Here is a 27,129-nt window from a genome sequence, read left to right as displayed (position 1 = left end):
ATGCTTTTGTTTCCTTTTTAGCACATGGAGCTGTAGTCTGCATTCTGTTATGGGTTAGGACCCCATTCGTATTCCTGAAGCTCTTCCCAGTCATGCGGGCCTTGGAGATGGATGTTGACCAAAGTGACAATCCTCCCAACTCCTCTGCAGGACCCCCACCCTTCCTGGGAGGTAGGACTAGGCTGCTGGCTTAATTAAATTACAAATATATTTACTCACCCAAACCTAACCTGGGAAGGTTCTTTCTGAAAGACAAATGCTCTAAGGTCCTTGAAGCTAGCCTTGAAGTTTTCAAGTAAGACACAATGTACTAAATTTAACAAGTCAAAAAGATGCTGACACACCAACCGATGACAAGTAAAATGCACTGCATCTGGGTTGAAGGGCTTTAATCAAGTGTATTGCACCACAAATGAATTTTCTACAGCAGTTTTAGATAATACGATCCCTATTTACAACATGGAGGGTGAGATCAAGATCTGATGCTCATATAAAGGGCTCTATGTACTGTCTAGCACAGAATGTTCTATACAAGTGAAAGTGCATTAAATCACTTGAGTACTCCACTCTTCCTCTTAAAGCTGAAGGAAATTCAACATGCAGGAGGAAAGCCTAATCAGAACGAATCCTCCCTGTGCAAGAACAGACCAAATAGGGGGCCCCACAACTGTGTCTAAAACTGCTGGCGGGTGGGGGGTGGGGGGCGGCGAGACCAGCTCAAGGGCTGGGGAGGCCACAGAAGAGTTGGTGGGGGCTCCCACGGCTGAGCTGGGATCGCCTCTGGCAGCCCTAACTACCCAATTTAAGGAATTGTTTAGCTGGAAGAGCTACTTCCTACTTGTCAAAATGATGGAACAGAAGGGACTCCTGGTTTGTGTCCCCACCAGATAACGGGAAACGGCCTCCTAGGCACGGGTCGCATCTGCCAGGGGAGCTGCAGGAGGAGGCAGGTAACAAGCGTCACTGGGCAGCAGAGTCCGAGCTGGGTGAGGGTAATGCTGCCCTTGCCTGGTACTTCGAGGGCCATGGAACTGTCTTACGTTAACTGCATATCCTTGCTTTCCTGTGAGATATATTTTATATATATTTTAGCCCTAAACATAATTGAGAAACCTAACATCATTGGGTAACTGATGATAAATCTAGCAGCTCCAGTTATTAACTCAGTTTTTTATTTAACCAATAAAACTTTCATCAAACTATAAATATACAGTTTCCCTTTAGATCTGAAAGTGTGCCTTATCCAAGGCAAGTATTTCCCTTTTCTTTAATGATGATGAATACGAGTTTTCATCAGTCACTTCCAGAGCCATCTGCATGTCGTCAAGTACTGCAGCCAGGCAGGGGCCACCTGGACGCCACACGTGAATGTAGTGTCATCTTAAATATCCAGGGTGGGGGGGATGCGGTGATGGGGAGATGGTGGCTCCACTTACAGGGCAGTCCACCTCCACCATTTTGGTCAAGGCTGGGGAGAGGCAAGGAGCAGCTGCGGCTTCCTTTGAATGCAGCAGACTGTCCTCAGCAGTAGAAAACATTGATTAGCATTTGCTCAGTGTTATAACAACAGAATTAAGATCTAAGCAAGTGAAACACCACCACTGCTTCAGAGGGAGGCAGATTGGGACAAGGATCCCAATCTTAGAAATGATTTCCTCTTGATGCTCTGATTTTCCTTTAAGAACACAAGTTAAATGGATTTTGTAATACAGAAGACATGTTTATAATAGTGAGGAACTTTAGCTATAAAAAATAGTTTAAAATGGTTTACCAGCAACCTATCCACCACAAGTACATTCATTAAAAAGGCAATTGAGTGTATTTGGTACTAAGAATCTTTTTACACATTTGCTAGTTTTCTTCAGTAAAATGAGATACTGTCAGAAAGGTGCACATATTCATTAATCCACACTGGCCCCGGAGTACCTTAGAGATGGACACATCTGAAGTTCCAGGATGTTTGAGTAGCAAGGTGCAATAACGTTTCCTTGGGTGGAAGTGTTTAAAAGCCTCTTCTAACTCACCTGAACCCAAACATACGAACAGGGAAAGGGAGTTGAAAAAAGCCAGCCTCACTGAGTTGGCTCTTTGTGGCAGAAGCAGGTGGGTCTGCCCTGCTGGGCACCATGTCGAAGGCCTGTCTGTCCAGCGTCATCACCACATGATGGATTGGCTGCCTCCTCTCTGACACAGGCTGAGGGCTTCAGCTTTAAGTGGTAACGTTGAAAGAGGATTCAGGTGCAGGTGGGTGCTGGCCAGAGCTGGGATTTTAGCAGCACTGTGGCAATGTGGGTTGTGCCAGGGCTCTCCGGAAACTAGGATGTCAGGATCAGCGACCTCCTGAGATTCGTATCAGTCTGTAGGAGTGGGCCTTAAGTCTTGTAAACAATGTTCAGACGCTTGTACAAAATACTGCAGTTACAGTGATTAAAAACCCACTAGGACTGGGGTGTGTCAGTGTTCTTTTCACAGAAAAAGTGTCAGCCCTTGGAGCCCCCATCCCTGGGTAGTGCCACCTAGGACCACGGTGTCCGAGGGTTGGAGATGGACGGCCGGATGCTGCCCTTGGGAGCTGGCTTGGACCCAAACCACGACATCTGTGTTTGAAACAAAAAAGGCTCCTGAGATGAGGAGCCAGGACTGGGTGCAGAAGGAGCTGAAAGAGGCCTCCTCCCATCCTGCCCTTCTGGCCCCTCCTGCCCTCCACGCATCCTGACTCTGGCTGGGAGCAGCTCAGTGTTTTCTATTACAGCTTTTATGCAGGTACTTTATGAGTATTTTTTACTTTTTTAAACAGTCTGGGTGCCAACCAGACCTGGGGCTGTTGATGAAGTGATACCAATGAAAGTGCTGTCACAGGCCTGTTAGTCAAATATAGCAGAGACCTGTGGGCACAGAGCGGCTTCTCAGTCAGCACTGCCCCAGTCAAGTTCATCATCCAGAGGCACCTTCCAAGGTAACAAGGCAGCCGTGCACTGCTCCCATCTGCCAGGGCTGGGATGACTGACTAGTTTTTGGAAGGCAGACAGCAGACCAGGAAACCCTACCTTATACTCCAGGGTTTCTTTGAGCATGTTCTCCTCCTCTTGTGAAAAGTTGAGCAACACTGACACAGCTTTTATAAGATGAAAAGCCTGAAACAAATAAGTTTGGTTGCCATGGGCCTCGGTGGGAGTTAGCAGGCGGCCAGCAGCCAACTGGCAGCCATCTCCCGGTCCTGCTCCTCTGGGCACTCCCAGCTTGGTCAGCAAGGACCACGCAGAGGGTGGAGGTGGGCATTCTGAGGGCTGCTGGCTCTTCTCCCCTCCCTCTTACTCGGGGACTGGCAAGATCACCAGGACAGCCACGGCAGCTCCCTGCTCTTCGGCAGGAGGCAGGACCGCTGGGCAGAGGCAGCACCGCTGGGCAGAGGCAGCTCCCTGGACTCTGGCCTCAGCATCCAACCCACATCTCCTCCCAGGAGCCAGCTCCCTACTTGGAGTCCCCTGCGGGCTGCTCAGTCAGCGGGTCAATGCCAGCTGGAGACATGACTAAGTGTCCATACTTGTGGTCAAAGTGGCTCGTGGAAGAGGAAGAAAGAAATGGAACTGGTGGGAAGCCAGGTGAAGCCTGGACAATGAACCAGGCAGGCCTGGGGGCGGAACTCAGTACCCAAAGGGCAATTCAAAAGCCCTTTACCTCAGATTCGCGACAGGACATGAATTTTAAAACCACGTGTTTGAGGTACTCGAAGTTGATCTCGCGAGCGTCAGTCAGGTCAGCATTATTCGTGACTGAAGGTGCCATGTTTGACATCTCAGGCCCAGGCTTCTCTCGGACTTCAAAAAGCTCATTATCAGGTCTGATTTTCTGAAAAAACGAAAGATGCTACATTGAGCCCTTCAAGACAGGTCTGAAAATGACATGGGAAAGTCACCCGGCCTAGGCTGTCATCACCGGAAGCTCTTTGCCACACGCTGCACACAGCAGGGTGACGAGGGCTCAGCTGGGAAGGAAGCGCCAGCACTTGAGAAGGTAGGGTGCTGGCTGGGAGGAGGCACGAGGGCCATGGGGAAGTCCGGCCATCTCCTTTATCCGGCTCAGGACTCGTCTCCTGGGGGTGAGCACCCGACCTGGCCTTGCGCACGCGTGTGTGCTGCGCACGCCGCCTCACTGACCTCACTGGCTCACAGAAGGAGGGCTTGTGCCAGGGCTCACAGAGCCACTTTCCAGAAGCACGGTCAAGCTGGCAGGACCACTGTCCCGCCAGCCCACATCTGGCTTCCCAGAGGTCTGTGGTTCCGGGCAGGAAGGGAGCACCCTCAGGCAGCGAGAGCCCTGGGGAGGACCACGCAGCCAGCAGGGCTCGGGCGGCGGGGAGCAGGGCCACTCACCAGCTCCTTTTGCAGAGTCTTCTTGAGCTCCAGCATCCTTTGCTGCATCTGCTTTATGGTCTGTGATCAAAGTCCCACCCCGACAGAAAGCCATCCATTAAATGCACATTCCACCATCTCTAAGGTGCCAAGGACCACAGCACAGACAGAAACCCCGTGGGTCCCCATACACCTGTCAGACGCCCCTGCCTCATCTCCTGCGAGGCTCGTGCTGACGACACACCTGCCGCCTCTCCCCCCCACCCGCTTCTGCTCTGCACACACGTGCTCTCTGGGCCCTGCCAGGGCCACCGCCCCAGCGCCGCCCCCACCATGGCCTGGGTCCTCAGGACTGCTTCAGGCACTTGCCCCTGTAGGTGGCAGAGCTCGAGATGCCTCTGCACAGTACGTTCTGTCCTTTAGAATTATATTTACGTGCTATCACCCCCAAGGAGGATACCTGGGCCAAAACTTAACAGGTCTCACCACTACCACTGATCTCCTGGAATACCCTAAGAATTCTCAATGCTGATCTGGAACAGTGTAAGAGATCATGGCTTTTTGGCATAACCCACCAACGTTGGGTTTTATAGCTTTCATTTATTTTCCTATTTTTGGTGAGTTTAATTATTAGTATTACAGGCCTTAAATATAATTTATTACACATTCCATTAATAACCAGAAAGGCTGAACTTTGTTTTCCAATTAAAACATTTACTGTATAAACAATACAGGGAAGAATTTTAAATAAAAATTTCTCTGAAACCTCACAACTCTAACATATCAGAGATTTTCCTGTGAACTTCTAGTCCATATCACCATTCTTGCACTGAATAGCTAGAACTCTGAATAGTATTTTGCATTTATCAGAGTTTCCACAGCTTTAGTTTTCCTCATAGTAACTTTTAATGTGACAGTAATTCTAGGGGATGCCCCATGTTGTCTTATATAGCCAAATTTCCTTTTTTTTTTTTGACCACACTGCCTGGTCTGTGGAATCTTAGTTCCCTGACCAGGGACTGAATCCACTGGCACGGCAGTGAAACCGCCAAGTCCTAACCACTGGACTGCCAGGGAGTTCCCTGAGCTTCCATGTTTAAACAAAGCTGTAATAAGCTTCATTTTCTCAAGAGTGGTATGTCCATAGTCCTCTAGGGGAACAAGATGGCTGGGTTGGGGGATGTGAAAGCGCCTCCAGCTCCCGTGAAGCACGGTACACTGCCTCCAACACCTCGCTGACAGAAGGGTGACATTCAGTTTCACTGTGTATTCTCCGGTTGACCATGAGGCTGGGCATTCCCCCAAAAGTACACTTGCTATTTTATGTTACTTGATTTTCTAGGTTTTTGACTCATTCATTAATTTACCCAACAAATACTGAGTCTCTACACTGGCCTAGAGACTGAGGAAACAGCAAAAAAAAAAAAAAAAGGAAGAAAAAGGAAGAAAAAATGTCTGCCCTCTGGAGGGAAAAAGTTAACCAGCAAATCTACAGTATATCACAAGGTATAAGAGGCTGGAGAAAAAGAGGAAGGTGAGGGGACAGGAGTTTTGGTGGGGAGGGCCGGCAGAACAGCAGGGGAAGCCTCACCGAGAAAATGACACCACATAAGAGGCCAGGGAACTGGGGAGGGCCTTCCAGACAGAAGGCTCAGCAAGTGCAAGGGCCTGAAGGCGGGAGGGCGCTTGGGCTTCACAGAAAGGCAAGGCTGCTGCAGCGGGAGCGGAGGGTGCAGGGTAAAGGGCAGTAAGGAGCCAGACCACTCAGAGGGTGCGGGTGAAGGGCAGTAAGGAGCCAGACCACTGAGGCTTTGTGGCCACTGTAAGGACTTGGGCTTTTATGGGGACAGTGAGTCATCAGAGGGCTGGAAAAGACAAGTACAGGGGAACCAGTTAGAAGCCCACTCCTGTCCTCCAGGGAAGACAGGGGGTCACTGGGTCGCAGTTGGCAGCAGGGGCGGGAGGAGAAGCAGCTCATTCCGCATATAGTTTAAAAGGAGAGCCCGAGGGATTTTCTAATGATCTGGGCGTTGGCTGTGAGAGAAACAAGGGGGTCAGGGATGGCTGCAAGGTTCTGGCCATTTCCTGAGATAGGAAAGATGGCAGCAGATGCTAGAAAGTGCGGTCAGTCTGAAGTCTGGCTCTGAATGTTTCCAGTTTCAGCTGCCTTTCAAGACACTGACACAGAGAAATATGGTAGATACAGAAGTCTTGAGTTCATGGGTACTGTCTGGACTTGAAGCGGGGGTAAGGTGCCAGCAGCGCACAGGACGGGTGAGATCGCCAAGGATGCGAGTGTGATCTGGAGAAGCCGAGTGAGGGCAGGGCCTGGGGACACACAGAGTGCGCGCCTGTATTTCCCCACAAGAGATGAGTGGGTGTGGGGGAGGGGAAAGGCAAGACAGGGAGGGAGGGAGGCGGGGGTGGGGAAGAGAAAGAAGGAATACCTTTTCCCGTGTTAAAGAGCAACCACACAATTTGCACGCAGAATTTCAGGCCAGAGCACTAACCAGGCCATACATTAACTTCACAGGACACAGTAAACCCAGGCTCAAATGAGCCCCTGCATTTACAGGTACAGAGGCCAGGCAGGGTGGGTAGAATCATGACATTTATTAAGCCTCTATCAAATACCAGAAAATTTACAGGAAACTAACAGTTTCATTTCATCACCCAATACCCGCCCCCTAAAACCCCCAAACCGCTTCAAGGCAAGCATCAGCGCTCTCATTTCACAGCTGGAGAAGAAGGTGCAGAGGCCAGGGGACTGGCTAGGACCGGCTGGCAAGGGCAGAGGGGGCAGGGACACCAAGGCCTCCTACTGCCCCAGCCCTGACACTCGGGATGCCACCTCAGGTCAGCGCTGGGAGAAGACTTGGGGAGTGTGAAACGAGAGGGCCATGCACGAGGCAAGCAAGCAGAGAAGAATCAGGAGGAAGCCCTTTTAATGGAAGAGGTAGGCAATGGCACCCCACTCCAGTACTCTTGCCTGGAAAATCCATGGATGGAGGAGCCTGGTTGGCTGCAGTCCATGGGGTCATTAAGAGTCAGACATGACTGAGCGACTTCACTTTCACTTTTCTCTTTCATGCATTGGAGAAGGAAATGGCAACCCACTCCAGTATTCTTGCCTGGAGAATCCCAGGGTCGGGGAAGCCTGGTGGGCTGCCATCTATGGGGTCGCACAGAGTCGGACACGACTGAAGCGACTTAGCAGTAGCAGCAGCAGCAGCAAAGCCGCCCCCAAGAGGGGCCCAGGGCATCAGCACAAAGCCTGAAGAAGGGACTAGAGGGTTTTAGGCACAAAGACGGGAAAGGAGACATAAACAGCTGAGGTGGGGAGCATCCTCACCTTATTTTTCTCTAGAAGTTGCTGCTCCAAGTCCTGTTTTTCCTTCTGTAGCTGCCCCAGATCCATGGCTGCCCCCATCTCTCCGTTTGGTATTCCCTCCACAGCTGAAAGCTGGTACTCGGGGTCTTGCCCGGCCCTCGAGGTCACCTACAGGGTGGTGGCAGCACAGGTGATGGTCAAGCTAAGCCACCGACCTCACTGCAAAGGGGACGACTGACGTGTCCGCCAGGCACCCAGCAGGAACCAGACTGTGGAGATCCCCGCAGGGCCCTCTGGGGGGCAATCAACCTCCCACACAAGGAGCCGGCTGGGAAGGAGGGCTTCAGCACTTGAACGCAGACAGGTGTCGTCACATTAGATGGGCTCCTCAATGCTCACAAATCCCTCGTCAGGGAGGTACCCTCCTGTTGAAGAGGAACCCAAAGCTGCCCAGCGCCCCCCAGGCCTGCCCACTGCCTCTGCCCATTGGTGACATGCTGCCCCCCCCACTGCCCCGCACCCTGAGCAGCTTAGGCGGGACTCACATGGGGCTTGCTGGCTGACAGCACCAGGGGCCGCTCCTGGCCCGTCAGCCTCAGCAGGTCCTCCCGCGTGGCTGTGGCCTCCGCCTCCTCGGCCCTCAGGCCCTGCAGGGCCTCCAGCTCGCTCTGCAGCTGGCGTGTCTGCAGCAGTGCAGAGTCGTGACCTAGGCCAGGCACAGGAGCAGTGAGCACCCTGCCTGGGCCCCTCCAGGCTGGGGTCCCCAGCAAGAACAGGCAAGAAGGCTCAGCCAGGGGCAGGGGCCTCACCTTTCTTCAGCTGGAGAATCTCCTGCTCTTTCTGGAGAATCACTTCCATTTTCTCCTGCAGACTCTGCTCCTTCTCGCCCACCACGGCTGTCAGGTCAGCGGCCTTGGAGAGAAAACCCAACATGAGAGAAGGCTAGGAGTAGCAATCACGTCTTTCTTAAAGGAGTCTCCACTTTTCCATTACCCAGGGTCCTCCATGAATCCCTCCCTGAAGGCCACAGCCTAGAACATTTCCCAAGCTAACCTCTGCACCTATTAACAGAAAAAAGCACAGGTCAGTTCTCTTCGGCAGGCACAGGGGCAACTGCCCCCACGGCTCCCTGCCTGCAGTGGGCCCACCACAGACATGGTCATTATGCCCAGCCTTCCCACAAGCTGTCACGACTGTAACTTCATGTCCTGCGTGCCTGTGACGTGCCCAGCATGGGATGCACACAACTTCACTGTTGTGGTATTCATGAAGGTGTGATTATCACAGGGTCTTTTCAAAGGCAACTCCAACAGACCTGTTAAGAACCTACCACAGCCTTAGAGCCAGTTACCCAGACCTGGGGCCTGAGCCTGATCCTGTCCTCAGAAGACGGCTTCTCCCACCCATCTGGCTGAAAGCTCAACTGTGGTCTCTGGGGCCTGCAGCCAGTGGGGCCCACCTCCTAGAATCAGAACCTGGGGGTGGACTTGCCTCCAGGTTAACGTTTATAACAGTAACCAACTATCAAAATTTTAAAAGGTTATCCCATGGGGTGAGAGTTTCTTTCCTCTTGTCTTTTCTTGGCCACACCACACAACATGTGGGATCCAGTTCCCTGACCAGCGGTCAAGCCCACACCCCCCGCACTGGAAGCACAGGGTCCTAACCACGGGACCACCAGAGAAGGCGGGAGGGTTTCTAACGGTTTCTCCTACCTTCCTAGAGACATCAGGAAACCAAGCAGCTGACAGCATCCCTAGACCTGTGTCCGCCCCCTGCTCCCAAGAGGCGGGAGGGAGGTCAGTCCTGGCTGGGGCTGATGCGGGTCGCATCCCACGGGGCCTACCTGCTGCTGCAGCTCTTCCCTCTGCTTCCGCACCTCCTCCAGGGCTTGAGCCATCGCCACACTCACGATTTCTCTTTGGCTCCATTCTTCCTACAATCCAGAAAACGGGTAGGAGATTTGAGTCCCAAAACCCAGTTCCCACTTTCTTTGCTGCACACATCACGTGACGCCCACAGAGAGGACTGTCTCACAGGAACAGACAAGCGTGTCTCCTGCTCCCGAGGTTCCCAGGCTACCTTCTGGCTTCACGGCCTTCCGTTCCTCTGTGAGAATTGTCCCAGTGCACAGCCCACTAACCCCTCTGGGCACAGGCACACCGCTGAGGGCTGTCATCCCCTGAGCACGCCAGTCAGTACTCAGGCCAAAGGCTAGGGGACCCAGACTTGAAAAGCTGCTCTAATAAAATCAACACAGAACCAGATGACTCAGGCCCATGTGAACAGAGCAGCAGACTGGAACAATTTGATTACAGAAATGATAACAAGCAATTACTAAATTTTAATAGAGCAAATGTCAGATTCATCAAAATCATCCATAGTACAGGAAAGAAAACACAGACTCTGAGAGGTCATGTAATTTGCATGAGGTCTGAGAGTGAGTTGGTGGCAGGGCCAGGTTTTAAGCCAGTGCCTGAGCTCAGAACCAAGCCTCTGGCTGCTACACTCTACCACCCAGGCCCTTCTACCTCAAGCAGGGCTGCTCCACTGGCCCTTCCCAGATCACGGCGCCTCTTTCCTGACAAACACATCAGTCCTCTTCCCTGACATGATGCCGGGCTCACTGATCAACCCCCAGATGAATAATAATATGACTTCTCAGGTGCCTGCACACGGGTCAGGAATGTCTGCTGTTTCTATCTACCCACAACCACCCCTTTTGGGGGTAAGAGCCTCATCACTGCTATTCCCCACTCCCACCCTGCAATTCCACATGGTTCTTGTAGGGCTGCCAATAATGATGCCCCCCGTTTTGTGGCTATAGGAATAAGCATGTTATTCAGGCCTGGTCAATCATAGTACCTCATACCTGTGGCCAAATCAATTTGTCCAAGGGTGGCTCTGCCATCCAAGATGAACCAATCAAATCCTTTTTTATATCAAAATCCATTTTTAGTATGGTAAAGTTGAGCGGGACATGTCTTCATTACCCTGGGGTTGCTAAGTTGGAATGTTATCAGTGTGGAGTTGCTGAAGTGATGTCCTATCAACCATCATGGAGGAATGCAAGGACAAGCTGGGTGACTGACAGGGTAAGTCAGGTGAGGCAAGCAAGGAGGAGACCCGAGGCCGTGTTCTAGTCGGACAAGTCCTTCTGGTTCTGTGAACTACTCAGCTCCACCTGTGGAATCTCCTTTTCCAATTACACAAGCCAGGGGGTGAATGGAGGGAGATGCCAACCTCACGGCCTGTCCCTTCTGACTTCTACCGGGGAGCTGTCTGAATTGACTTTCCATGAGTCCACCTCTAGTAGAGAAGGTAAATTGGTGCTGGAACTCAAGAGGCTGACAATGGGACCTTGAACTAACCCAGACAATCCCCTGCATAGGAGAAGCTCTGCTGATACAGGAGAAAGAACAAGGGGTTTCAGGCTGAGCCGAGCTATGAGATCCTGGCCCTGCAGGCCCAGGTGCTGGGACGGGTGACAAGAACGTCCTATGTCTACAGGTGCCTTTTCTGGGGAAGTTCAGGAGAGACACTATGACTGACGCTGTCTTAAGGGACAGGAGGCGGGCTGTGAGCAAGAAAACAGCAAAGCGTGTCAGGGCAGGAAGCAGAGGCTCAAAGCACCTCCATGCCAGGAACTGCACCTGGCACTTTTCATCCACGGTCACGCTTTATCCTCACGGTATCATCCTCTTGAGGTCAAGGGTCAACACCTTCAGTGTGAAAAAAGGAAACTAGATTCCCTCAAGGGTCAGCTCGTGAGGGGCCAGGGTGGCACCCAGAACTGAATCTACGTGGTTCTAAAGTCTGTGCTAGTGCTACAGAAACACACGACCCAGGAGCTGAGGCTGAGCTCAGGGCCACTGAGCAAGTCAGCAGGCCACCCACACGCACAGTTCTCTGTCCCTGGAAATGACTTTCCCAGAGGACTGCTCTGAAAAATATGGGTCCAAACAATACCAAAAAAAAAAAGTGTGCACCTAAAAATAGTGTTTCAAAACACCTGAAGCAAAGATTGACAGAGGGAGAGAGAGACAAATCCACGGTCATAGCTGAAGATCCAGCACCCCTCTCAGTAAGTGATGAGACCCATAGACAAACAAACAAACAAACAAAAGCAGAAGACCTACAGAAATCTGAACAATACTGTTGACCAATTTGACCTATCTCGCACTTACAGAACGCCCTCCCCAAGAGCGGACTATGTATATTTTTTCAAGTGCATTCCGTTACTTACCAAGATAGACTATAGGTTGGGTCATAACGTAAGTCGAAATAAATATCAAGCACTGAAATCATTCAGAATATTATCTGACCATAATGATACTAAGCCAGAAATCCAAGACATTGAGAAAATTCACCCAAACATTTGAAAATTAACCACATTCCGAAAAAGCCTGTGTGTGCTGTTTTTCAGTTACTGCCTCAGCCCACACCCAACATTTCATATTCTGCTTTTAGATGCTGAACCTGGGATTCCACAAACCATGTTTCTCTCTCCGGGTCCAGCTGGCTCCGTATTCAGATACTGATACATACTCATCTCTGCCAGCAGGGGGAGCTCCAGGGAGACTGGAATGCAGGAGGAGGGAGGAAAAGACTGCTCCTTTTGGTCAGATTGCAGTTTCTGTGAGCAATGCAGCTTGGCCCTGGCAGCAAGTTCTTCCTGAAACAGCAGCTGCATCCACTCTGCAGTCTTCTGACACCTGCAGCTGAATTCATTCATGGCCCTACTGCCCGGCACACACACCAGCACCACTGCAGTACAGAGCCCCCTCTTCAGAGGTCTGACTGGCAAATCTGTGGAGCTCCTCTTAATTCCTAAATTTAGTAATTCCAACTTCTTCACTTTCTTCTCTTAGTCCTACAGTTGGAAAGCTGAGTCCTACAGTTGCTACCTTTGTGATATCTTTTAACTGTTTCAGCGCTGGAGAAGAAACTACCTTAGAACATAAATTCTCACTCAAATATCTGGGGTGGTTCTTCTCTCCTAGCTGGGCCATGAACAATGTGCTGTGCGTCAGATCTTCTTCCTGGTCACATACTTGCAATAAGCCCTGCTATCCATTCGTTCCTCCCTCTTTACCTTTTCTGTACATCTAGAATTTTCCTCCCAGTACTTCCTTTAGTGCAAGTCTGTTATCAACTAATTCTTTGTGTTTTGTTGCTTTTCTTTTTGTGCTACTACAATGCGGTGTCTGGGTATGGATTTGAAAACTTGTGCTGTTTGGATCCGTAACAACTCTTCTACCTGTCCCTGTGACTCGACAGCTTTCATCAGTCTGAAAAATTCTCACCCATCATCTCTTTAATGCTTCTCAGTTTTTTTCATTGCCTCTGAGCTTCCACTGACACATAATAAAACATCTCACAGTATCCTGTCTTTTATCATTTTTTCCCTGCATTTCATTCTGCCCTTTCTCCCATTACTTATCTCTTTAGTTCCACTCTGCTGTTAAGCTCATTATTTGTTTTTTAGGAGCTTTACTTAAGTATAATTGACAATAATAAACTGCACATATTCAAAGTGTACAACTGATGAATTAAGATGAAACCAATACCAAAATAAACAGTGAAAATATCTATTCCTCCAGAAAGTTTCCTCAGGTCCTTTGGAAATCTACTGCATTTTTACTTTCAGCTATTGCACTTTTCAGTTTTGAAATTATTTGATTCCTTTTCAAAACTACTGTCTTTTATAATAATTTCTGAATCCCTGCTAAAATGTTCACTTTTGCCTTTATATTCTTAAACAGAGCAAGCACAGCGATATACAAGCCTCCTCAAAGGTCTTCCTGCTTCTGTACTTGCCTCCTTTACAGAGCATTCTTCATACAGAGCCAGAGTAATCCTGTTAAAACTTCTCACATGTTCCCTCGGCTTAAAACTTCCAGTTGCCCCCTTGACAACCCCCTATCATCCACAAACGCTAGTTCCACTCCTTCTCTACTCACAGTATAGAACTTTCCCTTGGCTACTCCACATGCACACATAAAGACATGGCACCTGGACTTCCCTCATGGGCCAGGGGTTAAGAATCTGCCTGCTAATGCAGGGGATGCGGGTTTGATCCCTGGTCTGGGAAGATTCCACACGCAGCACGGTGGCTGAACCCATGTGCTGCAACTACTGAGCGTGCACACCTAGAACCTGCGCTCTGCAGCAGGAGAGCTCATTGCAATGAGAGACTCTTGCACCGCAATGACAAGTAGCCATCACTCACTGCCTGCATGCAGCAACAGAGGCCCAGCACTGCTGAAATCAGACATGACATGAAAGTGACACAATTAGATAAATACCTTCAGCTTCTTTAGCTCAAGCTGGTGATGCTGTAAAGAGCACTCACATTCATTCTTACTTTCTTTAAGGGCTGCATTTTCTTGCTCCAGCTTTCTCTGCAAATTGAGGAAAGTATGCATAAAAGAAAAGGTCTTTACGCTATTTCCCCTGGGTGTAGGCCTCTTTGACATGTAACCTTTAAAACTGCCCCTTTCCCTTTTGTTGCCACTGCAGGGGTGGGACAGGAGGATAGGGTTTGGGATCAGAAAGGGAGAGTCACCTGACACTCTCCTCACAAGAACTAAGGCACTCGATTCTGAAGCCTATGGAACAAGGAGGGAGGCCAGGGAAAGGCGGAAGCCATTAGGGATGGGCAGTACACATTTTAGGAAGACAGGAAAGCAGCTGATGGGACTGGTCAGGAAGTCGACATGCAGCTCAAGAAAAACCATCTGCTTGGGGTTTTCGTAAAAAGCAGTCTTTTTACAACTAGTCTCATGAGCAGGTGTGCTGTTAAAATAGAAAAACTCCTCTAAAAAGTGGTGCCCGAGTTCAGAGGCAGGCTGGTCTTCTTCCTGTCAAATGGCCTGGCTGCGTGTGAGCGGGGTGCTCCCAGCCCCTTTCCTTCCCTCGCTCACCAGCTCCCGCTCTGCGGCTGTCAGGTCGGCCACTCGCGCTCTCCCCAGGCCTGCGAGCTGGGCCTCCAGCGCGTGGATCTGCTCCGTGCGCTGCTGCTCCAGCGCGAGGGCCCGCTGCTGGGCGCGGCTGCTCTCTGTGTTCGCGGCGGCCTGAGGGGGCAGCAGAGGACAGCTACTCCTGGTGACACGGGCCCTACCCTGTCTTCCAAAGATGAGTGTCCCATAGAAACAACTCTCCTTTCTGACCTTCTCCAGCATGGGTGCTGCTGAGGTCCCCTGGCCTGCTCACGAGCTGGGGCTAGGGGACAGCTCTAGGCACCAGTCCTAAGACACAGCCCTCCTTCACTCTACTCAGTGCTGCCCTCTGTGGCTGAGGCGCTTCCCTGGGGAGGCACACAACACAGGGATGAAGAGCAGGGGCTGTGACCTCCGGAGGGTGCGGGTTCAGCCATTTCCTAGTGGGGAGACCCTGGGCTGGTGGCCTGGTCATCTTCCTGAGCCTGCTTCCTCTAGTGAATGAGGACAGCAGTGCACGGCTCTGAGGTCTGCTGCCAGGACTAAATGGAAACACATGTGAGAAAGAGGCAACCAATGTCTTCACTTCTCTAGTTTCTAGCTCCACACCCGACCTGGGGCTGTGACTATGGGCTGAGCCCTTGCTGTCTTCTCCCCAGGGCCTGGAGCTGTTCTCCATAGCCCCCAGCTGCAAGATGAGGTTTGACCACCAGTGGTCACACAATACTTAACAGTTCCAGAATTAGGCCGGGCCCTGCAGCCAGCTGTTAGGTGGGAACTAGCCAGTCACCACCTCTCCCGGAAACTCAGACCCTCCAGCAGGTCCTGACTCCCTCTCTCTGCAACTGCCTGTCTGCCCACAACTGTATCTAAGGTCCAGATGCCATTCCAGGAGCTGGGAATGAGTCTGGGGACTTCAAGGGCACAAAGGAAAGAATCAGGGGCCTAGAACACAGCAGAGCATGATCACCACTTACAAGCTCTTGAATTTGAGCTTCCTGAGCTGCCACCACGTCACTGCTCTGCTTCAGCTTCTCCTCAGAGGCCTGCAGGCTCTGCTCTAGTTCTTTCACCTAAGAAGGAAAGAGAAGTATCCTTTTGTTCAAAACAAGCTGAGTAGTAACAAATGGCTTTTAAAATAAAATTTATTTAAATCATAAAGCAGGTACACTAAAGAAAAAATTTTAATTAGAAAAAAAGATGCTCATAAGGCAACCATTATAAAGCACTATCATTCTAACACAGTTTCATTTTTTTCACTTTTTTTTTACAACTCTGTATACCATTCTAGTAAAACTGTGTATTTTTCCTCCGTGCTCAAATTTCCTTCTATGTTTCCATGTAGTCTTCAAATCTTAGATTATTTCCTCCAAGGATGTTGTATAATTTCCTGAACTGCTGTCTACTGTCCAGGTAACTCAGCTGTTTTCCGTTCTGCAGATAGAATGAGGCAGCAGTTGACATCTTCATGTAAATATTGTTGATCTGGTTTGAATCACTTGCTTAGGATACATTTCCAGAAGTGGGATTATTGCCCGTGAGACAAACTTAGGTCTCCCTTGCTCCACACATGCCGACCAAGTCTGACTGTGTCTCTGGCACTGCCCCAGGACACGAGGCCCGCAGGGGGTACAGGACGACACAGCACCCAGTGCTGAGCGAGACTCGGCCTCCAGCACGATCTTTCTGTCTGACTCAAGCGGACTTTGCCAATTTCTCCTACAAAGATTTTGCTGAGTCAGGTCTTCCCTAGGGGAACTTTATTATTAAAATACAAGCACATAGAAGGTTGCAGCTTTGTCAAGGAGAGGGAGGTACCAAATGAGAAAAGAATGTTTTTAGGCCTCATGGTTCCTCATATATGTTCAGAAGTAAGTTTTCATGGAAACAACCCCACAAGAACAGTGTGAGCCTTCCACAGAGGAAAACAGTTATGTCATTTGCTCATGATCACAAATTTTATCAGTGCAGAGCCAGGACTGAAACTTGCCTTTTTAAACTCCTGGATTTAGTAAATATCTATGCAAGTTCCAGTTTGCAGGCAGAACTCAAGAAAGATTCAGATCCTCAAAAAGCTATGCATGGAGTTATCATATGACCCAGCAACTCTACTCCTAGGAATATGCCCAAGAGAAATGAGAGCAAGCCCACACAAAAACCTTGTTCATACACTAACACTCACTGCAACAGTATTCACAATAGCCACAAGGAGGAAACAACCGAAACATCTATGGGCAAATGAATGGATAAATAACATGCTATATCTAGAATGGAATTAAGGTCTGAAAAAGGCTTGTTCAGTCTTAAAAAGTAATGAAATTCTGACATATGCTATAACATGAATGAACTTTGAAGACATTACGCTAAGTGCAGTAAGCCAGACCCAAAAAGACAAAAACTGTATGATCCCAGTTTTTGAGGTGCCTAGAGTCATCACATTCATGAAAACAGAAGGTAGAATGGTGGGCGCCAGGAGCTGGACAGAGGAGAGAACCGGGAGTTACTGTTTTAATTGGCACACAGTCATAGTTTGAGAAGATGAAAAAGTTCTACGAATGGATGGTGGTGATGGTATGCAAAACATAAATGTACTTAATGCCACTGTACACCTAGAAATGGCTGAAATGGTAAATTTTACATTTATGTGTATTTTACCGTAATAAAAAAGATGATTGAGAAATAGAGCTGAATTACAATAAAGCTAACAAAGCTGTAGTTAGGAAAAAATATAGCTTTACATATATTAATACTGACCAAGAAACAAGAAAGACTTTAAAAATGAGTTAAGCATTTGCTATGGCCTGAATATTTGTGCCCCCCAATTCCTATGTTGAAGTCTTAACATCTGACGAGATGGTGTTAGCATGTGAGGTGCCTGGGAGGTACTTGGGTCATGAGAGTGGAGCCCTCATGAACACGATTAGTGTTCTTATACGAGGCCTCACGGAGATCCCCTGCTACTTCTACCACTTCACACTTGTGAAACTGGCAAGAAAACGAAAAGGCTGAGAAATGCCAGTGCTGGAAAAGACAGAGATGCATCGATAGGAACTCTCTCGCATCCTGGGCAGCCCTCTGGGAGCATTCCTGTCCTACCGAGTCACGTTAAGTCACACACACTCACTATCCTTCTTAAGGCAACAGAAATGAGGATGTTCACTGCAGGGTAATCTGCAGTGACAGAAAGAAGGTGGCAGTCTGGATATCTAGCAGGAGGTGAGAACAATGAAGTGGATATAGAAGATGGAGCAGTGCAAAGTAACGAGGAAAATTCATGTACAGCAGTATCATTTACCTAAATTAACACACACATAAAACAATGTTAGCTGTTTTAAGGTTATCCAGCAATAAAAGGGTCTCTATTTACCACACTAGAATGGTTTCCTATGGGAGGAAGGGGAAAGAAGATAAAAGGGAAGAAACAGAGAAGAGAACAATCGTCTGTGGAAGAACGATGCTAATGTGGCAAGAATGGAGAAGACGACTACCTCAGTTCTCTACAAGTAAAACCCCAAAGAGAAACCCTTTGGAAGAAAATCTCTGACGCAGGGGAATTCTCAGTCACAGCCATGTCATCTAAGGGCACCAGGGAGCCACCCAGACACAGGAGTGAGGTCAGTACCCGAGTCTCCAGGTTGTTGATGGTCTTGGCCTGGCTGCTTCTGGCTGCCAAGAGCTGCTGTCTGGTATCCTCCAAATTCTGCTCAGCAAGTGTTTTCTGTAAGTTGAAAGAAGAGAAAAAGGAAACAGTCATTTCTCCATTGCATATACATTTACTGATATCTACAACACATTATTATTTGTGCAAGGCATGAAGGACATGAATATGCACAAAAAACTTCAAAATAGTAGAGAGAAAATTCACATATTGTAAAGTATACAAAGATAAACTTGACAGGTTTTTGACTTTGAGGCCGCGGCAAAGACTAACCCAAGAGAGTATATAACAGAGTGCAACAGTGCGCACAAAGCGGCAGCAGAGAGCAGGGGATGCTCGCTGCCTCAGGAAAGGAAGAGGCTTTACTCTCCAAGCTGACCAGGGCCGAACCAGAGCACCTGGGCAGAGGCAGGACACACAGTTCAGTTCAGTTGTGCATGACTCTTTGCGATCCCATGACTGCAGCACGCCAGGCTCCCCTGTCCATTACCAACACCTGGAACCTGCTCAAACTCATTTCCATCGAGTTGGTGATGCCATACAACCTAACCATCTCATCCTCTGTTGTCCCTTCACCTCCTGCCTTCAATCCTTCCCGGCTTCAAGGCCTTTTCCAAGTAGTTAGTTCTTTGTATCAGCTGGCCAAAGTACTGGAGTTTCAGGTCCAGCATCAGTCCTTCCAATGAATATTCAGGACTGATTTCCTTTAGGATTGACTGGTTTGATCTCTTTGCAGTCCAAAGGACTCTCAAGAGTCTTCTCCAACACCACAGTTCGAAAGTATCAATTCTTTGGTGCTCAGCTTTCTTTATAGTCCAAAACTCACATCAATTCATGATTAATGGAAAAACCATAGCATTGACCAGACGGATCTTCGTTGGCACAGTAATGTCTCTGCTTTTTAATATGCTGTCTAGGTTGGTCATAGCTTTTCTTCCAAGACGCTTGTCTTTTAATTTCATAGCTTTGCAGTCACCATCTGCAGTGATTTTGGAGTGCAAGAAAATAAAGTCTGTCACTGTTTCCACATCTATTTGCAATGAAATGATGGGACCGAATGCCATGATCTTAGTTTCCTGAATACTGAGTTTTAAGCCAGCTTTTTCACTCTCCTCTTTCACTTTCATCAAGAGGCTCCTCCATTCCTCTTCGCTTTCTGCCATAGGGGTGGTATCATCTGCATATCTGAGGTTATTGACATTTCTTCAGGCAAACTTGATTTCAGCTTCAGCTTCATCCAGCCCGGCATTTCACGTGATATACTCTGCATGTAAGTTAAATAAGCAGGGAGACAATCTACAGCCTTGACGTTCTCCTTTTCCAATTTGGAACCAGTCTGTTGTTCCATGTCTGTTGCTTCTTGACCTGCATGCAGATTTCTCAGGAGGTAGGTAAGGTGGTCTGGAATTCCCATCTCTTGAAGAATTTTCCCGTTTGTTGTGATCCACACAGTCAAAGGCTTTGATGTAGTCAATAAAGCAGATGTAGACATTTGTCTGGAACTCTCATGCTTATTCAATGATTCAGCAGATATTGGCAATTTGATCTCTGGTTCTTCTGCCTTTTCTAGTTCTGGCTTGAACATCTTAAAGTTCATGGTTCATGTACTGCTGAAGCCTTGCTTGGAGAATTGTGAGCATTACTTTGCTAGTGTGTGAGATGAGTGCAATTGTGCAGCAGTTTGAACTTTCTTTGGCATTGCCTTTCTTTGGGATTGGAATGAAAACTGACCTTTTCCAGTCCTGTGGCCACTGCTGAGTTTTCCAAATTTGCTGGCATATTGAGTGCAGCATTGGACTTTACTTCCATCACCAGTCACAACCACAAATGGGCGTTTTTGCTTTGGCTCTATCTCTTCAATCTTTCTGGAGTTATTTCTCCACTCTTCTCCAGTAGAATATTGGACACCTACCAACCTAGGGAGTTCATCTTTCAGTGTCATATCTTTTTGCCTTTTCACACTGTTCATGGGTTCTCAAGGCAAGAATATGGAAGTGGTTTTCCATTCCCTTCTCCAGTAGACCATGTTTTGTCAGAACTCTCCACCATGACCTGTCCAACTTGGGTGGCCCTACATAGCATGGCTCATAGTTTCATTGAGTTAGACAAGCCTGTTCCAAAAAATAGCAAGGAGAGATAAGAAATCCTTCCTCAGTGATCAATGCAAAGAAATAGAGGAAAACAACAAAATGGGAAAGACTAGAGATCGCTTCAACAAAATTAGAGATACCAAGGGAACATTTCACGCAAAGATGGGTTTAATAAAGGACAGAAATGGTATGGACCTAACGGAAGCAGAAGATATTAAGAAGAGGTGGCAAGAATACACAGAAGAACCATACAAAAAAGATCTTCATGACCCAGAAAACCACGATGGTGTGATCACTCCCCTAGAGCCAGACACCCTGGAATGTCAAGTCAAGTGGGCGTTAGGAAGCATCACTATGAACAAAGCTAGTGGAGGTGATGGAATTCCAGTTGAGCTATTTCAATCCTAAAGATGATGCTGTGAAAGTACTGCACTCAATATGCCAGCAAATTTGGAAAACTCAGCAGTGGCCATAGGACTGGAAAAGGTCAGTTTTCACTCCAATCCCAAAGAAAGGCAATGCCAAAGAATGCTCAAACTACTGCACGATTGTACTCATCTCACATGCTAGCAAAGTAATGCTCAAAATTCTCCAAGCCACACTTCCACAGTACATGAACCATGAGATTCCAGATGTTCAAGCTGCATTTATTAAAGACAGAGGAACCAGAGATCAAATTGCCAGCATCTGCTGGATTATGGAAAAAGCAAGAGAGTTCCAGAAAAACATCTACTTCTGCTTTATTGACTATGCTAAAGCCTTTGCGTGGATCATAACAAACTGTGGAAAGTTCTTCAAGATATGGAAATACCAGACCACCTTACCTGCCTCCTGAGAAATCTGCATGCAGGTCAAGAAGCAATAGTTAGAACCAGACATGAACAACAGACTGGTTCCAAATTGGGAAAGGAGTACGTCAGGGCTGCATACTGTTACCCTGCTTATTTAACTTATATGCAGGGTACATCATGCGAACTGCTGGGATGGATGAAGCACAAGCTGGAATCAAGATTGCTGGGAGAAATATCAATAACCTCAGATATGCAGATGACACCACCCTTATGGCAAAAAGTGAAGGAGAACTAAAGAGCTTCTTGTTGAAAGTGAAAGAAGAGAGTGAAAAAGTAGGCTTAAAGCTCAACATTCAGAAAACTAAGATCATGGCATCTGGTCCCATCACTTGATAGCAAACAGATGGGGAAACAATGGTAACAGTGACAGATTTTATTTTCTTGCACCCCCAAATCACTGCAGATGGTGACTGCAGCCAAGAAATTAAAAGATGCTTGCCTCTTGGAAGAAAACCTTTGACCAACCTAGACAGCATATTGAAAAGCAGAGAAATTACTTTGCCAATAAAGCTATGGTTTTTCCAGTAGTCATGTATGAATGCTGAGAGCTGGACTATAAAGAAAGCTGAGCACCGAAGAATTGATGCTTTTCAACTGTGGTGTTGGAGAAGACCCTTGAGGGTCCCTTGGATTGCAAGGGGATGAAACTAGTCAATCCTAAAGGAAATCAGTCCTGAATATTCATTGGAAGGACTGATGCTGAAGCCAAAACTCCAGTATTTTGGCCACCTGATGCGAAGAACTGACTCACTGTGAAAGACCCTGATGCTGGGAATGATTGAAGGCAGGAGAAGGGGACGATGAAGAGGATGAGATGGTTGGATGGCATCACCGACTTGGATATGAGTTTGGGGAAGCCCCAGGAGTTGGTGATGGACAGGGAAGCCTGGCATGCTGCAGTCCATGGGGTCGCAAAGAGTCGGACACGACTGAGCGACTGAACTGAACTGAACTGAGTGTAGCACTTTCACAGCATAATCTTTTAGGACTTGAAATAGTTCAGCTGGAATTCCATCACCTCCACTAGCTTTGTTAACAGTGATGCTTCCTAAGGCCCAGTTGACTTCGGACTGCAGGAGGTCTGGCTTTAGGTGAGTCTGGCTCTAGATGAACCAGCCAGGATGTCTGGCTCTAGGGAAGACACTAGAGGTGTGAAACAGCAGGAGACATCTGGGGAACTACAGCTTCTTGAAAGTCACAGTGATGATGGGTTCAGGTCATGAAACAAGACTGGAAAGTTAGACAAAGGGCAGATCATGAGAAAAGCCTTTTATGTTACAGAAGGAAGCTTGAACTTAATTCTGTAGGCAGTATTTTCCAGAATGGAGTCATTCAGACAGCGGCATTTGACTTTTCTGGGTTGGGGTGGGGGATTTAGGTTTGAGGTTTACTCCAGACTAGTTACCTCTTTCAGAAGTTCCTGCACGTGTTCTTCCCCTGAGAGATTCTGCTCTAGTCTCTTCTCCAGGGAGGCAACCTTCTCCTGCAAATGTGTGATGAGTTTTTCTTTCTCCTGAGTTTCAGCAGTGACCTGCAGGTGAAAGCAGAGGTTATGTTACACTCTGCGTCCCTCCCTAACCATGTCCTCTAGAATCATCATGTTTCTCTGAAATTCTGTTTCCAACTGCATCCTAGGAGAACCATACAGCCAAGAAATCTTCCCTGAAAATGGACCAGAAAAGATACAAGATCAGAACCCAACACCACTTGGGTATCTGTTTCAGGCCTAGTGCAGTAAACAGCAAATGCTCCAATTTAAGCAACTGACAAATGGGAAGGGAGGATGCTATTGCCTCTGTGAAATCTAGCCAGGACCCTGCAAAGATGTTCCTCCTCTCTAAAATAACCTTTGTATTGTCATGATTTTCCAGCTAAAGGAATGCTCCTCCCACTCCCATCAAGCATAGGTTTAATTCTATTAATCCAGAGTCTAACAGGACCTACAACTTTATACCAGATGCCAAGAACCAGCAGAGCTAATTCCACTCAAGCTCCTAGCCAATCCTATAATGACCTACAGAAGAATATGCTTGGAAACAGGGGGCTAGATGAAGCCTTATAATGACAGTCTTATAATGACAGCTGTCTTCAGGTTGAAGAGAGAATTGAAACAAATGATGGTATTCACCCTGGCTCACAACACAGGAATCACAGGTGAACCACACACAGCAGCACCTTACACCACGGCCCCAGGTACACAGCTGCCCACATATTTATTTCAGTCTACCTCTTTAGCAATGGTGGTAGTGGTGGCGGTGGTAGGTTGGGACTAACTTTGTTCCTTTCACTACTGCCAATCTTTGATGCTGCGCAACATCAAAACTGAGGATCCAGGAAGCTTTCATTGTATCATTTCTCAGCTCCTCACTGGTCCTTACATCCGCTGAAGATGCCCATTCTTCACTCCAAAATAAGGTCGTATAGCATCGACATTACACTGCGAAGACTAGAACCTCCTCACATATAATTCACTTCCTCAAATTCCCTCACTTTATGCTCTGCTGCTCCAACTCAAGCCACAAACTTTAGACTGCAACTCAGCCAATTCTCTCCTCAGAATACGATGCAGCTACTTGGATCCAAGGTTTTAGAAAGAAGCTTTTGCCATTCTGATTTCTCACAGGGGCGACAACATATATAGTAGAGCAGAAGTTTGAAGAATGGTTTCATTCTGCATCATTCAATAAACTTTGATCAAGCCTATACTCTTTGTGCTGTCTCCCACGGATATAATCAGCTACAGCTACTGACCCAAAGAAGCATGGAGGCTGGTGGCAGAGATATACACGTAATTAATTATAAAACAATACAATCGTGCTCCAACAGAGGGACATACCAGGTGCCATGAGACATCAGAGGCAGAAGGGATTAACCCAGCAATCTGATCAGGCCTCCTAAGCAGGCAAGTCCAGGTGGAAGGTGGGGAAGAGAAACAAGCTTTCTGTGTAAAAGGCAGTAGGTGTAAAGGGGTAAACAGACAAGTTCAACATGACCAGGAGGCTGGGTGGAGAGGAAGAAAGAAGTGAAGACAACTCCTAAGTCTGTGGCTCAGATGCCTGGTTGAATGGTAATATTACGCAAGGCAGAGAAAACACGGCTAAGAGGGAGTTTGACAGGAAAGAAACGCAGTTTTGGCCAGGCTGACCTACCTTTAATGGGTCTCTTACTAATAATGTTGACAACAGGAATAAGAAACAGGATGGTGCAGGAGCAACTACAGTTTGCAGAGCATGTGCAGGCACTTTCCACTCCTCTAGTCCTTACAACCACCCTTTACTTGACCATTTACAGGGCAACTGAAGCTTAGGAACTAGCCCAACAGCACACACCGTGCTGACAGAATAAGGGTTCAAAACCCAAGCCTTCCTATTCCAAAGCTTGTACTACATCCACCACACATCAATATGAACTTGAGAGATACAGCTGACCCTTTCTAGTAAAAACCAAAAGAACAAGTCAGTCTCATATAAGTTACTGTGTAGGGCAGAGTCAGGGAAAGAAGAAAGAATCAGTTGCCAATTTCCAGTTAGTTTTCTTGTGCCCTATATCCCACAAGGAGTGATTCCCCACCTCTGGATTTTCTACTTCAAGCCCTCAGCACTTAATGTGCTACAGCTAACACCACACTTAATGGTGAGAAACTCAAAGGTTTCCCACTAAGATCAGATACAAAGATAGGATGTCCCCTCTTCCCACTTCTTTTTAACATCATCTGGAAGTCTTTGCTAATGCAATGAGGCGAGAAAAAGAAACAAAAGGAATGGAGATAAGGAAGGAAAACATAAAGCTGCTTTTGTCTGCAGATGATACGATCATCTGTGTAGGAAATCCACATGAACCAACAACAACAACAAAAACCCTGGAACTTAAAAGTGATTATATCAAGATGGCAGGAAACATGGTTCAGTCAGTTCAGTTCAACTGCTCAGTCATGTCCGACTCTGTGATGCCACGGACTGTAGCATGCCAGGCTTCCCTGTCCATCACGAGCTCCCGGAACTTGCTCAAACTTAGGTCCACTGAGTCGGTGTTGCAATCCAACCATCTCATCCTCTTGTCTCCTTCTCCTTCTGCCTTCAATCTTGCCCAGCATCAGGGTCTTTTCCAATGAGTCAGTTCTTGCATCAGGTGGCCAAAGTACTAGAGCTTCAGCTTCAACATCAGTCCTTCCAATGAATTCTCAGGACTGATTTATTTTAGGATGGACTGGTTTGATCTCCTTGCAGTCCGAGGGACTCTCAAGAGTCTTCTCCAACACCACATTTCAAAAGCATCGGTTCTTTGGCGCTCAGCTTTCTTTATAGTCCAACTCTCACATCCATACATGACTACTGGAAAAACCACAGCACTGACCAGATGGACTTTTGTTGGCAAAGTAATGTCTCTGCTTTTTAATATGCTGCCTAGGTTGGTCATAGCTTTTCTTCCAAAACACTTGTCTTTTAATTCCATGGCTGCAGCTACCATCTGCAGTGATTTTGGAGCCTAAGAAAATAAAGTCTGTCATTGTTTCCACTGTTTCCCCATCTATATAAAATTCAATTGTATTCCTATATACCAACAATGAACAAGTAAAATTTGAAATAAAAACACTTACTATTTATAGTAAGACTCCAAAAATGAAGTATTTAGGTATAAATCTAACAAAATATGTATAAGATATACATGGGGAAAACTAAAACTCTGATCAATGCAATTAAAAAAAACTAAATAAATGGAGTGATATTCCATGTTCATGGATAGGAAAGACTCAATACTGTCAATGAATCAGTTCTTAACAAGATCAGTTCTTTTTTTAATTTTTATTTTTACTTTATTTTGCTTTACAATACTGTATTGGTTTTGTCATACATTGACATGAATCAGCCACGGGTGTACATGAGTTCCCAATCCTGAACCCCCTTCCCACCTCTGTGGATCATCTCTCTGGATCATCCCCGTGCACCAGCCCCAAGCATGCTGTATCCTGTATCGAACATAGACTGGTGATTCGTTTCTTACATGATCTGATACATGTTTCAATGCCATTCTCCCAAATCATCCCACCCTCTCCCTCTCCCACAGAGTCCAAAAGTCCATTCTAAACATCTGTGTCTCTTTTGCTGTCTTGCATACAGGGTTATCATTACCATCTTTCTAAATTCCATATATGTGTGTTAGTATACTGTATTGGTGTTTTTCTTTCTGGCTTACTTCACTCTGTATAATAGGTTACAGTTTCATCCACCTCATTAGAACTGATTCAAATGTATTCTTTTTAATGGCTGAGTAATACTCCATTGTGTATATGTACCACAGCTTTCTTATCCATTTATCTGCTGATGGACATCTAGGTTGTTTCCATGTCCTGGCTATTATAAACAGTGCTGCGATGAACACTGGGGTACACGTGCCTCTTTCAATTCTGGTTTCCTTGGTGTGTATGCCCAGCAGTGGGATTGCTGGGTCATAAGGCAGTTTTATTTGCAAGTTTTTAAGGAATCTCCACACTGTTCTCCATAGTGGCTGTACTAGTTTGCATTCCCACTAACAGTGTAAGAGGGTTCCTTTTTCTCCACACCCTCTCCAGCATTTATTGCTTGTAGACTTTTGGATCGCTGCCATTCTGACTGGTGTGAAATGGTACCTCATTGTGGTTTTGATTTGCATTTCTCTGATAATGAGTGATGTTGAGCATCTTTTCATGTGTTTGTTAGCCATCCTTATGTCTTCTTTGGAGAAATGTCTATTTAGTTCTTTGGCCCATTTTTTGATTGGGTTGTTTATTTTTCTGGAATTGAGCTGCATAAGTTGCTTGTATATTTTTGAGATTAGTTGTTTGTCAGTTGCTTCATTTGCTATTATTTTCTCCCATTCAGAAGGCTGTCTTTTCACCTTGCTTATAGTTTCCTTTGTTGTGCAGAAGC

At 47.2% G+C, this 27,129-nt stretch overlaps 1 protein-coding gene and 1 long non-coding RNA gene across 7 annotated transcripts in view; one reads left to right on the top strand and one right to left on the bottom strand.

Annotated features, from left to right (window-relative positions):
* Positions 1-372: 372 nt before the first annotated feature.
* GOLGA1 (golgin A1) overlaps positions 373-27,129 on the bottom strand; it is a 47,340-nt gene continuing 20,583 nt past the window's right edge. For 3 of the 6 annotated variants that reach the window (XM_060411805.1, XM_060411807.1, XM_060411806.1), the window contains exons 11-22: positions 22,629-22,754; positions 18,247-18,342; positions 15,602-15,697; positions 14,610-14,759; positions 13,992-14,087; positions 9,530-9,619; positions 8,493-8,595; positions 8,229-8,389; positions 7,705-7,851; positions 4,374-4,433; positions 3,679-3,849; positions 373-3,134 (exon numbers count right to left, since the gene is read on the bottom strand). In XM_060411805.1, coding sequence (XP_060267788.1) covers positions 2,907-3,134; positions 3,679-3,849; positions 4,374-4,433; positions 7,705-7,851; positions 8,229-8,389; positions 8,493-8,595; positions 9,530-9,619; positions 13,992-14,087; positions 14,610-14,759; positions 15,602-15,697; positions 18,247-18,342; positions 22,629-22,754 — 1,524 coding nt within the window. In that variant the 3' untranslated portion in view covers positions 373-2,906. The remainder of the gene's footprint in view (positions 3,135-3,678; positions 3,850-4,373; positions 4,434-7,704; positions 7,852-8,228; positions 8,390-8,492; positions 8,596-9,529; positions 9,620-13,991; positions 14,088-14,609; positions 14,760-15,601; positions 15,698-18,246; positions 18,343-22,628; positions 22,755-27,129) is intronic. The other 3 variants (XM_004005642.5, XM_060411809.1, XM_060411808.1) reach the window with 3 other exon arrangements.
* On the top strand, positions 7,061-13,289 carry LOC121818999 (uncharacterized). Its single transcript, XR_006059084.2, has 2 exons — positions 7,061-7,308; positions 12,245-13,289. It is a non-coding gene; the product is annotated as an uncharacterized LOC121818999 (long non-coding RNA).

The sequence above is a fragment of the Ovis aries genome, chromosome 3 (assembly GCF_016772045.2).
Source record: "Ovis aries strain OAR_USU_Benz2616 breed Rambouillet chromosome 3, ARS-UI_Ramb_v3.0, whole genome shotgun sequence".
In the NCBI taxonomy this organism is placed as follows: Eukaryota; Metazoa; Chordata; class Mammalia; order Artiodactyla; family Bovidae; genus Ovis; species Ovis aries.
The sequence above is the reverse complement of the archived record's forward strand: the minus strand, read 5'-3'. Positions and strand labels throughout refer to the sequence as shown.